The sequence below is a fragment of the Parasteatoda tepidariorum genome, chromosome 11 (genome assembly GCF_982258835.1).
Source record: "Parasteatoda tepidariorum strain Cologne lab strain chromosome 11, Ptep-v5.0, whole genome shotgun sequence".
NCBI classification, from domain to species: Eukaryota; Metazoa; Arthropoda; class Arachnida; order Araneae; family Theridiidae; genus Parasteatoda; species Parasteatoda tepidariorum.
The window spans coordinates 55,839,555-55,855,268 of NC_141765.1; the positions used below are offsets into that span (position 1 = coordinate 55,839,555).

General features: G+C 30.0%; 1 protein-coding gene across 2 annotated transcripts in view; it reads right to left on the reverse strand.

Moving 5' to 3' along the window:
• LOC107445948 (synaptogenesis protein syg-2) overlaps positions 1 to 15,714 on the reverse strand; it is a 137,335-nt gene that overhangs the window by 37,620 nt on the left and 84,001 nt on the right. For both annotated transcript variants that reach the window (XM_016060465.4, XM_087154398.1), the window contains exons 3-5: positions 15,100 to 15,235; positions 11,043 to 11,176; positions 8,313 to 8,526 (exon numbers count right to left, since the gene is read on the reverse strand). In XM_016060465.4, the coding sequence (XP_015915951.1) occupies positions 8,313 to 8,526; positions 11,043 to 11,176; positions 15,100 to 15,235 (484 nt within the window). The remainder of the gene's footprint in view (positions 1 to 8,312; positions 8,527 to 11,042; positions 11,177 to 15,099; positions 15,236 to 15,714) is intronic.

A 15,714-nucleotide genomic window follows, 5' to 3' on the forward strand; every position in this document is an offset into this window, starting at 1 on the left:
CACTTGCTCATTCGCTTAAGGGCTTTGCTTTTTCATATGGTTCCACTACCAATGATTCATATGGATCAATATGGGTTCCACTATTCCATGATGTCCTACATAACTTTCCATGGTACACATTCAGTATCTAAAAGGACATCTTTTGGGGCCAGTGCCAGCGTAACACTTATGCAAGCTATAGTTCAAGCTAAGGTTTACAGTTCTCGATTTCTTAAATCATTCATTTACGTCAAAAAAAATTTCTGTGTCTTTTCAAGATATTTGTTAATTTCTAAATGTGCCTTGAAGTTGTTGCAAAATTTTCAATTCGAGTTAATCTCATTTGATGTTTCTTATATGCCTCTTATTGTAATTAATCTCTCTGTTATATGCCTCTTACAGTAATTGGGATCTATTTATAAAAATATTTATATTGTCATGAGCAGAATTAAAGTTCGAAATTTGTTTTGGATAAAATTAGATATAACCGAGCTTTTTACCTTATATTTTGTCCCTAGTTTTCCTATTCTCTTTAGTCACTGTTTGACTTTATTAGCGCCTCATTACAGCCATTATGTCACTCAGTTTTACATTTAATCCATTAAACAACAGCTCACATAATATCTTTGAAAAAACGTTAAGACGGTATTGTAACTGTAATGTTAAGACTACACTCTCAGAAATAAAACTCTCACTTTTGAGGATTCAGCAATCATTGAGCTGTATTTTCTTAATTTTGAGAATCATTTCGTCACGAAATCCTGTGATTTATAACAAAACGAGAAATATATGACGAAAATATATATGATGAAAATATTTTCAGTCAAATATAAGGAAAAAGTATTTTCTCAACTCAAAACCTCAACGCAGTGCTTTGAGGGAGATAGTTTCCTAAAATGACGAAACTAGGATGAGGACTACACGATTGAAAATAAAGTAGCAAAATAACCTGACCACATGGTTGTCAAGGTGTTGGCCTCGTACTAGGTATATCTTGGGTTCGAATCCCGCTTGAGATATGTCTGTAATTTATCTCTTTGTTTTTCTTGTGTTGTTAATGGCGATATTGATTTGCCTACATGGTGCCCACGATAAAATAATTATTACTTGATGAATCATTGATGATTATTACTTAATGATTATTACTTGGTAATAAAATGATAATTACTTATGAAATTAAAGCGTAAATAGAATGCGTGGAATACGTTTTTTAGACGAGTCCATACTGAAGTTACGGACTGCAATTGATTTGTCTTTTACATTGGATTGGCCCGAAAACTGGATTCGCGCAAGGTAATAAACGAAGGTTGTTTTTTAAGCAAGAGCCGTTTGAAAAAAAACCAAACAAAAGAAAATTTTCAAGAAGAAAATTTATTTTTAGATTCTACGTAAGTTTCTCTTTTGTTTCAGCATTGTTGACAAGTTCGTTTAAGCACTTATCAAACCTTACAACTCGATTCGGAAGTCCCTCTTCATATAAATTTACCGCCTGCTTCGTTATCCGAGAGGTCACGACCATTTTCACGTATTCGTCATCGTTGTAGTGATTGCCGCCAAAATGATCGGAAAAGATGAAAATCACTCAGTGCAAGATCAGGATTGTAGGGAGGGGTGGTCCAAAATTTCCCAACCAAAAGAGTCGAATAAAACTGGAATCCGAACTGCGGAGAAAGTCATTGTCATATAGTAGCAAAATTCCCTGTCAGCATGTTAGAAAAATTTTGCTATTTTACCAATCATAACTTCACAAATCTGCCAATGAATGTATGCAGCAGACAGATTTTTTACTGTCTAAAAACTCACCACTACCCATATCTCATACGTGGCGGAAGATTTGTTTAATTTGAACTTTTTAAAGACACGGAACTGATAGTACAGTTTAACTACACAGCTGCAACTGAGCAGTGCTGTCCTAGAACGTGAAAATCTGATCATTTGATCAAATGTTATTCAAGGTGGTCCGTCTTTTTTTTCCTCACTGTACTTGCAGCATATGCGCAGTTAATAAAACTTGATAAACATCAAATTCTTTACTTTTCTTTAAATTTTCGCTTTTCATTCATATCCTTTATTTTCTCCTTCTGAATTTTTATTTTTTTAAATTTTAATTTATATTTTAAATCTTACTTTATATTTTCAGTCCTCTCTAAAAAGTAAAGATTTTTCATCTTTTCAAATGTCATTTTTTAATTATTATAAGACGTCTCTGATGAGCGTGAAATTCATAAAATCTTCATGAATGTTATCGTAAATAAAAGGAAAACTTCTACGGATATTTACGCATGAAATGCAGAAGATGAATAGAATTTCTAAAATTAAATGTTTTTTTTTCTTCAAAAAATAAGGAACTAATGAAAAAGAAAGAAAAAAGAAAGGAAAAGTGTTCATAGACTCGTAAAATGTTTTATGTTTACTAAAGAATGTACATAAGAACCAATGTTGCTTCCAGGTATTGAAATTTTCCTGATTTTGAAGCCAAGAAAAGATAGTTCTGTTGAAGAGAATAAAAATAAGAGAAACAAACAAACTTGCACGTAATGTTATTTCTCCCAACATTTAATTAATATCATCAGATCTACAAGAATATTTTAAATCAACACGTATTTTTAGTTTATCTTCAAGTTAAATTAATAATAAATTAATTTAACATATCAACCATGCTGCTCAATTTAAGTCATGGAAATAATTGGAAGAAATTATACTGAGTATTTAAATAATTCTTATATTGTAAAAGAATACTTCATTTCAAGCTAACACCACATTTGGCGTTTATTTAAACTTTAAAGATTGCTTTGAAATGTAAACACTAATGATGGAGAATGCTTTCACCAGCATCACGTGATTTTCACACAATTCATGATGATTAGTTTTTGTCTTCAGAAACACCAATATTCGTAAGCTTATAAACCATCAGATGGTAACGCCAGTCTGCATATTATCAAGATCGAGAAGATATGAGTATGTATTACTTCCTGCTGAACACCCACAAATACACAAAATCACTGTAATAATCCATATTTTTAACAGTGTAATTAAAATACTTATGTTCTTATATTATTCTATATTTTTTTACTTAAAATTTTATCAAAGAAAAATAAATTTACTGACTCTTGTATGTATTATGTCGTATTGTCATTGCAAATTTTAGTGTAACTGAACACCAAAGATAGCGCGTAAACAACATTATACCAAAAGAAGTGTAATTAAATATTCTTGGTATTTCGCAAAACCAAGCTCTATCCTTTGGTTTTTCACTAAATCATTTTTGTTGTAAATTAGTTGTCACCAATTTTGGTGTTAAGCTACACTAAAATTTTCTGCAGTGTATGATCGTTCACCTTTTTTGGTTGTGACTTTGTAGGTTTCGAGAGAGTCTTTTGTTCTTTCCTACTCGCTTAAATATTAATCTTCTACTTATACTTAGCAGATTGTTTTAGAATTCTGTTTGACAAGGATTCTACTAATAAATATTAAGGTGGAGTTTTGGGAGCTAGTGCTTTTAGCTTAGTAACTTAAAATTTATTGCTCTGTGTGAGCTTTTTGATCTCCTTTAGTTTTAAACACAGTAAATAAGGGTAAATAAATAATAACAAATATGGTAAGTTAATAAAGCAGAAATAGTGTTGGTATATTTTGTTTATTTGAAATCCTTAAACAGTGGTAGCAAACAAAACATTTCTAATAAAACAGCAAAGGTTTATTTTTTGCATAGAATAAAAAAAAGTTTTAAAAAAATTGAAAAACAAATATCGCTGAAATCAAATGTTTAATGGAATGGGTTTTTCGTCCCTTATCCGCTTCCTCAATTTTTTCCTTTTTCTTAAAAAATCTTAGTAAAAATAAGAAAAAAGAGAAGAAAGTGAGAAGAAAACTAAAGCTGGGGACTAAAAGTTAAGTGAGTTGCCGAAGAGTTCAAAATCATTCAGAAATCTTCAATGTTCGTTGGCTTTAAGGTTGAATAAAACCATTATCGCAAGTTTTCATCCAAATCTCAAAAAATCTTCTCTACGAAAAGGAACAAAAAGTTTAGAATTATTTCAGTAGTTTACTATCAAGTACCAAATTCAATTTCTTGATTTAATATTTATTCCTTCTAAAATCTAAAAAATAAATATATATTTTGAGTTTAAATCTCTCAAAATGTGAAAAATTGCCGGCATTCTAAGCATGACTAAACCTGCAAGCACGGTGTACGGACGGTTACTGGATTTTATTTAAAATCAATCTTGAAGCAAATCCATTTAACAGAGCATAATTTCTCTGCCCGAAGTGCTCTATTTTGATAAAAAAATATTTAAATATATAGTGCTGCAAGTAGTATGCGCTAAGCGGACGAGAAAAAAAACGGGCCACCCTGAATAACTTTAGATCTAATGATTGGATCTCCAAGTTCCAGAACTCAATCTTAATGGCTTGAAGGGGAGATCACAAATATGCTAATTAATAAGTGCAGACGATATTCTAAGTTACGAAACTAGACACAAAAACGTACTTTCTCTAAAAAAAAAACATACCTTTTCTTCGACGGATTCGAATTTCTGATCCCCAAAATATAGGGGTAGCCGCAATCTTAGAAATATGGTCTCAATAGTTTGACTAAAGTGCGCTTCAAAATTTGGACTCCTTAATGTTTATTTTACTTTTTGCGTATTTAACTATATCTAGAAACTTTGGAGTGCTCTCTTGACCAAACTATTGGGACCATATTTCCCAGAATAAGGCTATCACCTATAATTAGGGGTCAGAAATCCGTACCTTTTTGCGTCTGATTTCGCAACTTAAAATATCGTCTGCTCTTAATAATTAGCATATTTGTGGTCACCCCCTGGAGCGATTAGGCTTGAGTCCTAAAACGTCAAGATCCCATCAATAGATCAAAAGTTATTCAGAGGGGTCCGTTCTTTTTCGACGAACTGTACATCTTTTAATCACAGTAAGACAGCGGAAAATTAAGTAAATTTTTCTATGAATGAAAATCACAATATGATTTTTTCAATGTATCTCCCACAATCTATCCCCTGAGCAGCGATAACTCAGGGGATAGAGCGTTCGCCTTCGAATGAGGCGAACGCTCTATCCCAGTCGATACGAATTTTGCATCCGGCTAGCACCGACCACAGTGCTGACGTGAAATATTCTCAGTGGAAGACGGATCATGGGTTAGAGTCCCCTTGCCATCAGGCTAACCGTGGGAGGTTCTCGTGGTCTTCATCTCCTTGTAACGCAAATGCTGGTTAGCTCCATCAAAAAGTCCTCTACACAGACAAATTTCTCCTTATACTCGATCTAGGAGTTCCCTTGTCTTCTGGATTGGGTTCAAAATTACAAGGCAACGGAGTTGAACATTAGTAGTCTTAAACCCGAAAATTAGGTCAGCTGCTCAACAACGGTTATAAAAAAGAAAATAAAATGCATTCCCCATCATCTAAAATTGCATGTGGATCAAGGAACAAAATTTTAATGCATCAAAACTCAATGGAAAAAGGGTGTGGAAGAAGTTAACTGTCATAAAATGTTTAAATTAAAATTAAAAAGAATAGGAAAATCTTTATACCACGACATGTGAAAATGCTGCCAGATTTGTTTTTAGAACTTTAAATGTTCTCCAGCTAAACTTTTTTATAAGCTTATGCTTAATTTGGAACAACTTGTATTTTATTCTTATAACTATTAAGCTACGACTTAAAAAATACAGCCATAAAATAAAACATTTAAAAAGAAAAGTTCTTATTTTGCAAACCTGAGATAACCGCATCGTTTATATATTGGTCACATTTTGATTGATTAAGCTAAATAGTTACTAAGTTTCTAATACATTGAGATCAATTATTTAGTTCACTAGGAAAATACTGTAACTACTCAAATATGTACTTAGTCATTTCATTGTAAATATTACTCACTAATGTCATTTTAGAACGATTCAGACCTTACCTTTTCTCATTAATCGATGGAAAAACCTGCTCAAAACCAGACGATCTTTATTTATATATTCTTTACTTATTGCCACATATGAAAAAATAATTAAATATTAATGTTAATGGGATGTAGCTTAATGTTTTCATCTTTTTACCCAGCAAAGTCAAAAGGAAGCAAAACAAAAGAAAATATTAAAAGATGATTGTTATAACAATTGTATTAGTATAATGTGCAACTAATATAACTGCGCAATTAATATAATGGACAACAATTTTCACAAGTGTTAAAACACAGAACGGCTGAAGAAGCGAGAGACAAACAAGTTTCAACAAGAAATTTTTTTTTTGACCAATAGGGGAAAAGGGGAAAAATTGAGCACTATAAACAAAGGAATGAAGAAAGGAAACAGGTCTATAGGAGTGGAAATCCCAGGTGCTCAAAGGTATGGAAGTTAAATTAAAATATATTTTTAAATACTAAGAAAACTGGGATTCTGACGAATTTATTATACTTTTTCAAAATAAGAACTTATTCAAAAAAGACAAAGCCAGTTTCTGACGAGCAGTTTTGAATGATTTCAGCAGGAACAGAACGCTAACCTGTGTTTAGAATTCTAGTTATGTATTCTGATCTTACCCAAGCTCGTTTATCTCTCCCTTTCGATTAAACCCTTTTTTTCCTTGTACAACCTCGTGTTTTTGTAGTTCAATGTTTCGACACTGAGTAAGGTTCTTGATTACAAATCTGGAACTATATTATGTCCGTTTTTGTGCTTTTGTTTGTGATTCATTCATATAGTTTTGTTTTATTCATATGTAACACGAAGTATATCCTGTCTTCATTTGAGTAAATAATAATGATTATTTGCCTTAAGCCGTCATTTAATAACGATGCATGCATACTTTTGATGATGCATGTATTGTACGATGTATGATATCTACATTTTCATAGAAATGATGAGATTTGCTCTTACCAGATTGAAATTCAGTCTCGGAGAGACTAACAATGACCTCTATATTGCTCTTTGAATGCACAAGTGAGACAGAAGCTATACATTAAAGAGTTAGAGTTCCTTGTCGAGGAAACATTGTCTAAACTTTTTTTCCTTGGACAACTAGTTTATCTCGTGCAGTGGCGTACGCAGAATTTTTTCAAGGGGGGTGTTCATAATTTTCTGAAACTACTAAAAGAAATTCGAGTCTGTAATAAAGCACTATTATTTCCCTAATTTAGACAGCTAGACAATTTTGACTTTTTATTCAGACAACATTGCTTACTTAAATTTTGATTTGATTTTTTAAGTTTAAGAACATAATGCAATATCTTCTGAAAAAAGTCCAACGTCATATGGGTGGGAAGTAACACTTTGAGGGTTACTTTCACATTCATCAGATTTTGTTATGCTAGAAACGTTTTCTTCAACGGAAGTATCACATTTCTGTACAACAGAAAAACTTACATTGGTACTAGATGCTGTCACCTCACTAATTTCAGGTCATGATTTTTTCTCAAAATAATTACAAATTGTTAAATTCTTGCGTTTTGACATCCTAAAGATCCAAGAACAGCAAATATATATATATATATATATATATATATATATATATATATATATATATATATATATATATATATATATATATATATATATATATATATATATATATATATATATATATATATATATTTATTTATTTATTGGCTAAGACAAGACAAAACAGGTTTAGCGACAAGCTCCGAAAGACAAGCGGCAGAGATAACTCTTAGTCTGACTAACTAACTCCACTGTACTCCGTTCCCCCCTTTTATATAATTTTTCACTGCATCTCCAAAATTCTCGAATTGCCTCAAAGACGACAGAACGTCTAGGATTCTAGAATCATCGAGTAAAGACCTCGCGAATGACAGCCAGTTTCGAAAACTATACTGGCAGGACAGAAAGGAACCAGTCCGTAACAGTATCACGTGAATTTGGTCTTAAAAGTACAACCCTATTATAGTAAATGTTTTTTCAGTATTCTGAGAAATACCGTGAGGAAAAAAAAGTAGGCATAAGGTAAATAAAAATATATAGTCTTAAAATATAATAGCTCGCATATTCATTGTCTGAACTCAAGGGGGGTGCTTAAACCCCTAAACCCCTCCCTTGCGTACGCCACTGATCTCGTGTTTTCTTTAGTAATTTAATGCTTTGACACTGTGTAAGGCTCTTGATAACAAAACTGAAACTATATAATGCTTGTTTTTGTGCCGTTATTAATGCTTTATTCATATGTAGCACTAAGTATATCTTTATTTGATTTAACACTAATGATTGCTTCCCTTGAAACATCATTTAATAACAATGTATGCATACGTTAAATGTATAGTACCATGTATAGTACATTCCTTGTTATCGAAGTAAAGTTGTCACTTACCATGTTGAAATTCAGCTCCGGAGAGACCATCTGTAACAATGAGCTCTATACTGCTCTTCGAATGCACAAGTGAAACAGAAGCTATACATTGAAGACTTAGAGTTCCTTGTCGAAGATGGCTCGGATCCACAACGAAGAAAAGTCTGGATTCCGTAGTTTCGAGGTCATTGGGAAAAAGTTCTGCTTGTCTATGTCTAACATAAGCATGTGGCGCCTAAAAAAATAAAAGCGACGAGATGAAATCGAACATCAAATTAACATCAAATCTTAATATCAAATCGTGGTGGTACCCGACCAATGTAAAATATAAAGATTAAATTTATCGTAATTTTAAAATTCTCTGATTAGAACCTATGGTTTCTTTAGGGAACGTTCTAAAATGCAAATATAGGATTGAAATAAAATTTAAATCACGCTTTGCATCAACGAATTAGTTCCTAGATCATATCCATAATAAATCCCTTTGAAATATTACGATTAAATTGATTTGGTATCTTAATATTAGTTAATTAGTATTTACTATTTCTTTTTAGGGGTTATTCTAAAAAGCGTTATATGCTTAAAATAATACTTTTTTCTTCATAAATATGAAGAAAAAAAATTACTTCGAAGTTATGAATGTAGAAAAAAGTTTGTAATATAGCTTTAATATATCGCGATTAATAGTACATGACATCAAAGGAAATAAGGAATTAAATTATTTCCCTGCAACATTTTTTTGTCAATGGAATTTGCTTGCTTATAACATGTTTTTTTTAATAATTTTCTTTGGCATAAAAAAATAAACTAAGTTTAGTCTGCTTATAGTGGAATGAATGGCTGAAATTGGATAATTAAACTATCAGTTTTTTTAGCAAACAGCTTTTTTTCTTCGGTTCTTATAATGAAAAAGGTCCTTGTAATGGGTGCGTCGTACTAAAGAGGATAAACTGCTGATATTTTTTTTAAGAAAAGGTCCTTGTGATGAATGTGCCGTACTAAAGGGTGTAAACTGTTGATATTTTTTTTAAAATTAAATTATGACAAAGCTGCTGAACTAAGAAATGATCATTTTTTTAACAGAAATATTAATGAAAATGATTAAATAAATCTTCATTTTCCTTTATTCCAATAGTAAATAATAATTTTTCTTAAGCTTAGTTTAAATAATTTTATAACTCTTTGTTATCAACCTGGCATTCTCTTGCCGCAAGAAATGTCGATCTTTTTTAATCCTATACATGCCTTAAAAGAGTGCACTTGTTAAATTATAGTATTCAAATCTCATGTTCCTTTTGCAAGATATCAACTTTTATCTACTTAAATATTTCATCTTAGTATACTTTATTTTATGATTATTTGCATAACCGAAACGAAAACGTTTAGTTTAGCTCAATACTTTAGCAAAATTTTTAAATCATAGTCCACTGTTTAACCAATTTTAAAATAGTAGAGAGTAATAGTACTATGTTGCCATAATGGGTATTACATATTTCCTAGCTTTTAAAATTTCTTCAATTTCATAAATTTCATTTTTTGATTATTCCTAATCAAATTTTAATTTAATTAGACCAATTATTTAATTTTTATTACATTTTATCAAAATTAAATATTTTTTCTCTCGTAACAATCAATGTAACGGCTAACTTTTTAATTAAATACAAATGTAAAACTCATTTTTGCACTGTCTCGACTAAATCGAGCATCAAAATCTACTCTTACCATAAATATGTTTCAGTCACAGGGTTATATTAATTTTCACTGTCTTTTTTTTTCATATTGTTTTTATTCATTTTTTTTATTAAGCTACAGCCAAATTATTTAAAAAGTTAATAATAATTACGCGCATGTTGGCTTTTTTTTGCGGATATTTTATATTTTCGATAAATTACCAACCATGGATCTCTTTCTATACTCCTAACTGTCTGTTGGGAGCAATCACTTTTTATTTTTATTTTTAATTTGGCTGGTCATGAGGGGATTTATCTCATTTATATCCCATGTCCCTATTTATATTATTATGCAAAATTTATTATTTCACTTCAGTTGGATGAAAATATACTTTTAATTTTGTATCTAGAGCTCTAAAAATACTGCTATAATAAAGGTTTAATTATGATCCAGTTTTGGTCATCAACTGCCATCTTCATGATTCTGATTTCATCACAATCTTCGATTAGTCAATTATAACATACAACTGCAACCGCACCAAATTTAGCCATTATAAGTGCAAACAAATATTGCATGAAGTGTTTAATATAAAAGACTTGTTCTACATGGGAAATAAATAGCATTGTTTTCCCCATATTCTTCATAAAACTAAATTTATCACAAACATTAAAGTTTTTTATTTGCAAATAAGCGATTTAACGCACTCTCTGATTTCATAATTATTTTCAAAAAATATTATCTGGACCCATTTGTAAATCAAATATTTGTAGAAATAAATATTGTTTTGAGAGATTTCCCCTTCTAAATATAATTCGAGATATTGTGCGACCAAAAACAACCTATGCATGTGTAATACCATCGTATATTTACGTTAAAAGCAATTGTTTAGTTTTAACACTAAATAAATTGCAACGTTACTTAAATAAATGAACAACCAGCTTGTAGTTTAATTTTATTAGAAGACTGCCTCAATCAATAGCTAATTTATTGCATTCAGTTCATGCTGCTTACAATTAAATGAGTTGATAGTTGAACTATTATGTATGAGGACCATGTGAATGGTAAGATCTATTGGCTTACCTTATCTCCATTGATGTACCAAGTTAATTCAGCTGCTGGCTTCGAGGGCCCAAATACACATGTCACATTTACTGCCGATCCAATGGGATACCTGTTCATTATTCCATAAATTACAGGATCACCTTCTGGTATAACTAAAATAGTAAAGTATTTTATTTCGCATAAATTTTTTATTTCGTATAGCATATATATATATATATATTATAGAATTGGAAATGTTTTTCATACTTTTCGGTGAGTATTTTAGACTTCCATAATTTTCCCAGCATTTTGTGTTCGCAAATTTAAATTATTTCATAACTTACTATTTAGGTATGTTTCTGAATACAGGGTTTCAGAGTTTGTCGGTATTTTAATACACACACTTATAGTTCTGGAGGTGAAGAGAAACACATGAGGCATTAAATGTATCGATAGAGTTATAATATTACCAGAAGAGAGAAAGAAAAATGTTAGAGAAAAATAATGAAAAAAAGTGGAGAAAATGGATTGCTATCTACCCACGAACTAGGAGTCATAGAAACAATTTAAACTGATTATCTCACCTACACTAAAAAGAAGAAAAAAAGATCAAAATTTGCATTCCCTTGTAACTTTTTAAAAAAAATTATTTGAGGGTAAAGGCGAGAGAAATTTTCTAAGAATTTCATTTTAATGTAGCGCATGATAGCTCACGGTGTTTATTTTTAAATTTTTATAAATATAGTGACTGTTTTTAAATAATAATAAAGGTAAGATTAAATATAAATTTCTGCAGCTGAAGCAAATATTCTCTTGATTCATTTGGGCTTCCTTTTTATAGATCTTAAAATAATCAAACAAAAATGGTTTGATATTTGTCATAAATGTGTTCAATAGTCAGCACCTCTTCATATCTGCCCATTATTTCCAAATGTTGCAGCTTATATGAGACACGTGTTTATTAATGCTTTTAAATTTTTTGCAATAAAACGTATATTAATTTCTAAACAATATCAGCTTTGGCAAGCAAAAACACAGGTTGCAATATTTTTTTTCTTTGCTTCTCAAATTTAAGAATTAAAAAATAGTAAAAGTTCAGATTTGTTTCTTCAATAGTAGCTTTACTTTCGTTCATTTTAAAAGAACATTATTAATTTTACTCTCAGAGAATTTATCTCACAGAGTATTAGGTTTAGAGTGAATTTCAAAACAGCAAGACTGTAGTAATATTACAATCTGCTTCCATGTAGCTACATTAATTTTCTTTATCTATAAGTCTGGATTCTTAGTTACTTCTTTACATTATTATTTGCTTCGAGTTTTTCTTTCTCAAGTTTAAATAAATCTAAATTGTGTCGATGGTTTTGATTTACTCAGATCCTTTAGAATTGCCTTTTTTAAATTTTTATAGGGTTGCAAGTTATTATTTTAAAAGCTTTCCAAGCAGAAATTAGGAATTTCTGAACAAAAAACTGGTATCAAATTTTTAAGCATAAATGCTTTATGGAGAAATTTCTTTATCGTGTAAAATTTGTCCAGATTTTATGGTATTGCTTCTCCAATTGTAACAAAAATTTATTTTTTTGCCTCAAAATACTTTAAAAAGTATTTTATATTTACTCTGTAAGGCAAACATTTAATATATTACTTTTTTTGCTGGTCAAAATATTTCTTGTATAAATGTAATTTGATATCTTACTGTGCTAAAAGTTTTAGAAATTCAGGTAAATTTAATTACGCAATTAAGACAAAATTCGTTCTAATAAGAGTTTTTCTAATGTATTAAATTTTTATCTTCTTGCAATTATAACTTAGAAATTAATTTCGATCCCTTATCTAATTTACTGCTGATTTCTAATTCCTATTAAATGGATGCATAAATTTATTTTTTGTAAAAAAAAAAGAAATAATTCATAGTAAGAATATATTTACAAATTTGAATGATTTCATAAATGTTTCCAGAACTTTGCTTTCCAGAAAATTAATCAGTTTAATTAAATAAAAATTTGGAAAAATTATTTGAATAATAATTTAAAAATAATTATTAGAATTTAGCAAACTATGAGTAAATTTCACAACATTAAAAATTTTATTTAATTTGAAAGTTATATTTGCATTATTTCAAATAAGAATGAAATTGTTAAGACGCAAATTTAATTAAAATTTTTCTTAAGAATTATTTTATTCCCAAAGTATTCCTTTCATATAAATTTTCATTTTTTTTCATGTTATCTATCTCTCTACGTGTTAACATTTTATTCAGTTGCTAAAATTAAATTTAAATTGTATTACGTGATGAAAATTTTGATATAATTATTGGTTTTCTCTCCGAAAGTATTATTTTTGTATATTTTATTGCTGTTAAGATAGATTTTCAACTTATTTTATATTAAGAAGTTAAAAGATGGTGTGCCAACTTGTTACGTAATTATCAGTTAACTGTAAGGGAATTAAGAATATTGAACTAATCTAATTTTATGTTGGATCTGCGCATTTTTATGCAAAATTTCGGAAATAATTGAATTCATATATTGTCTGTTTTTACTTAATATTATTAACTGTCCTTCTACATGTTTATATCTAATTACTTATATATTTTCAATTAAATTAAATTTTACAAAATTTCAAATAGACAATAAATATTTTTCTACCTAAACATATTATTTTTCTGTATCATTTCAAAAAATACTTTATTATTTATAAATGCTAATTCTACAAAAAGCTGATTAAAATATATCTTAAATTGAAGTTGAAAATAAACATAAATTAGAGAGTGTTAAGTATTATTTTATATGAATTATTGAAATATCTTAAAGCTTAATATTACATCAAAAAGCGTACGTCAACACCGATTTCATATTAAATTGGTGTAGCAATTAATCTATATCAACTGTAGTTTCTAATCCTAAAAATGAAAGGCAGCAAAACTAAAAAGCAAAATCCTTTACTGTAAATATGTTGCGAGTGAGTTATTTATTCCCTATCCGACCCATTACGTCATCTTTTGAAAATGTCAGATTAGAAAAGTTCCATCTTGTAGTGACTATCTGACGCATATATATATATTTAAGAATTTAGATTTTATGGAGAATATACTGCAGTGAGTAATATAATCTTTTGTGGTGGTCACCCTGCATGTATGAGATTTCGAAAGTTACATCTCGTCGCTGCTAACAAACAACAAATGTGATTTGATTTTGAATATGTAGAATTCTTTAAGTATTTCTTTTAACGGATTTCCATAATTCAAACTTTCAAGAGTTTTTCTCACTGGATGCAATTTTTTCACGTACGAGCGAGTATCTGATTGGCGCTTTTTTCGCGGGTAAATATTTTTCACCTATTAGGTTAGCCTTTGCATGCAAAGAAAAAAAAATTCACAGGCAGAGAGAATGATTCCTAACTCTTAATGTCTGGTTTCGATACTTTTCTTCAACGAAAATTACCAAGCATGTAATATTTTTTAGAAAATTTGATTAACTCTTGTGTGACCAAGTGGTGTCGTTTAGTGACCACATAGTCAGTTTCGTGCAAATATTTAATTTAAAAAAAATTATCCCGTTTTTAATATACTTCTAAAACTGAGTTTTTACAACTTTATTAATATGTTTCTAAAATTTTTCTCTATTCTGTCAATACTTTTAATTATTTTCATATTGAAAAATGTAACATTTCTCAATTTGTCTCTGAAATCCTATTTTTGCTTAATAATTGACTCGTTTTTGACTTTTTCTCAGTTTTTGCTCTTATGAATCTAGTCTAGTAACTAAAACAATTAAATCAATGTAAGAAATGCTTTCCTAATATTACAATAACACTATACTCCATTTTCATCTGATTTTATCATTGTTTGCATGCCAGTGGTTTGGATGAAATAACTTCCTCTGACATGATTTTAATATTTGCAATATATTCAACTTATATATTTAATTGTATTTAAGGAATTTAAATCTGTACAGTTATGGATTATTGTAGTTAAAACATATCTAGTCAAAACTTAATTGATACAATAGCTATCGATTTAAAAATTTAAATTTTTTAGTGAAGATATTAAATGTCCAAAAGAATATTTAATTAAACAAATCGATAAACTCACCATAAACATATAGCTCTTTCTCCGCTTTGATTGTTCTGAACTGTGGTGTTTCTGTAGAAACTTCACACCCATAGACGCCTTCTGTTTGCATTTCACTGGTTGTTAGAAAAGCGTGAGTTGCATTAGATCTATGCATCTGAAACGAAAAACATATTTTTATTTATATAAAAACATAATTTACAAATATTTATTTGTTATTGTTGTTAATTTACGTCACACTTGAGCTGCACAATGGGCTATTGGCGACGGTCTGGGAAACATCCCTCAGGATGATCCGAAAACATGCCATCACAATTTTGATCCTCTGCTGAGGGGGTGGCACCCCCCGCTTCGGTAGCCAGACGACCTGCACGCGAAGTCGAGCACTTTACGGCAGAACAGTTTAGCGAGGACCACTACAGCACACCGTCGGTCACTACGCAGACTGATTTAAGTGGTCACCCACCCCCACACTGACCGCAGCCAGTGATGCTTGACTTCGGTGATCTGCTGGGAACCGTGTCTTAGCGATCAGTTCACTGCGGGACTACAAATATTTAAAAAAAAATTTTAATCATCGAAAAATAATTTACAAAGAATTAGCCTGGATATAAATTAGAATTAAAAAAAACTAAA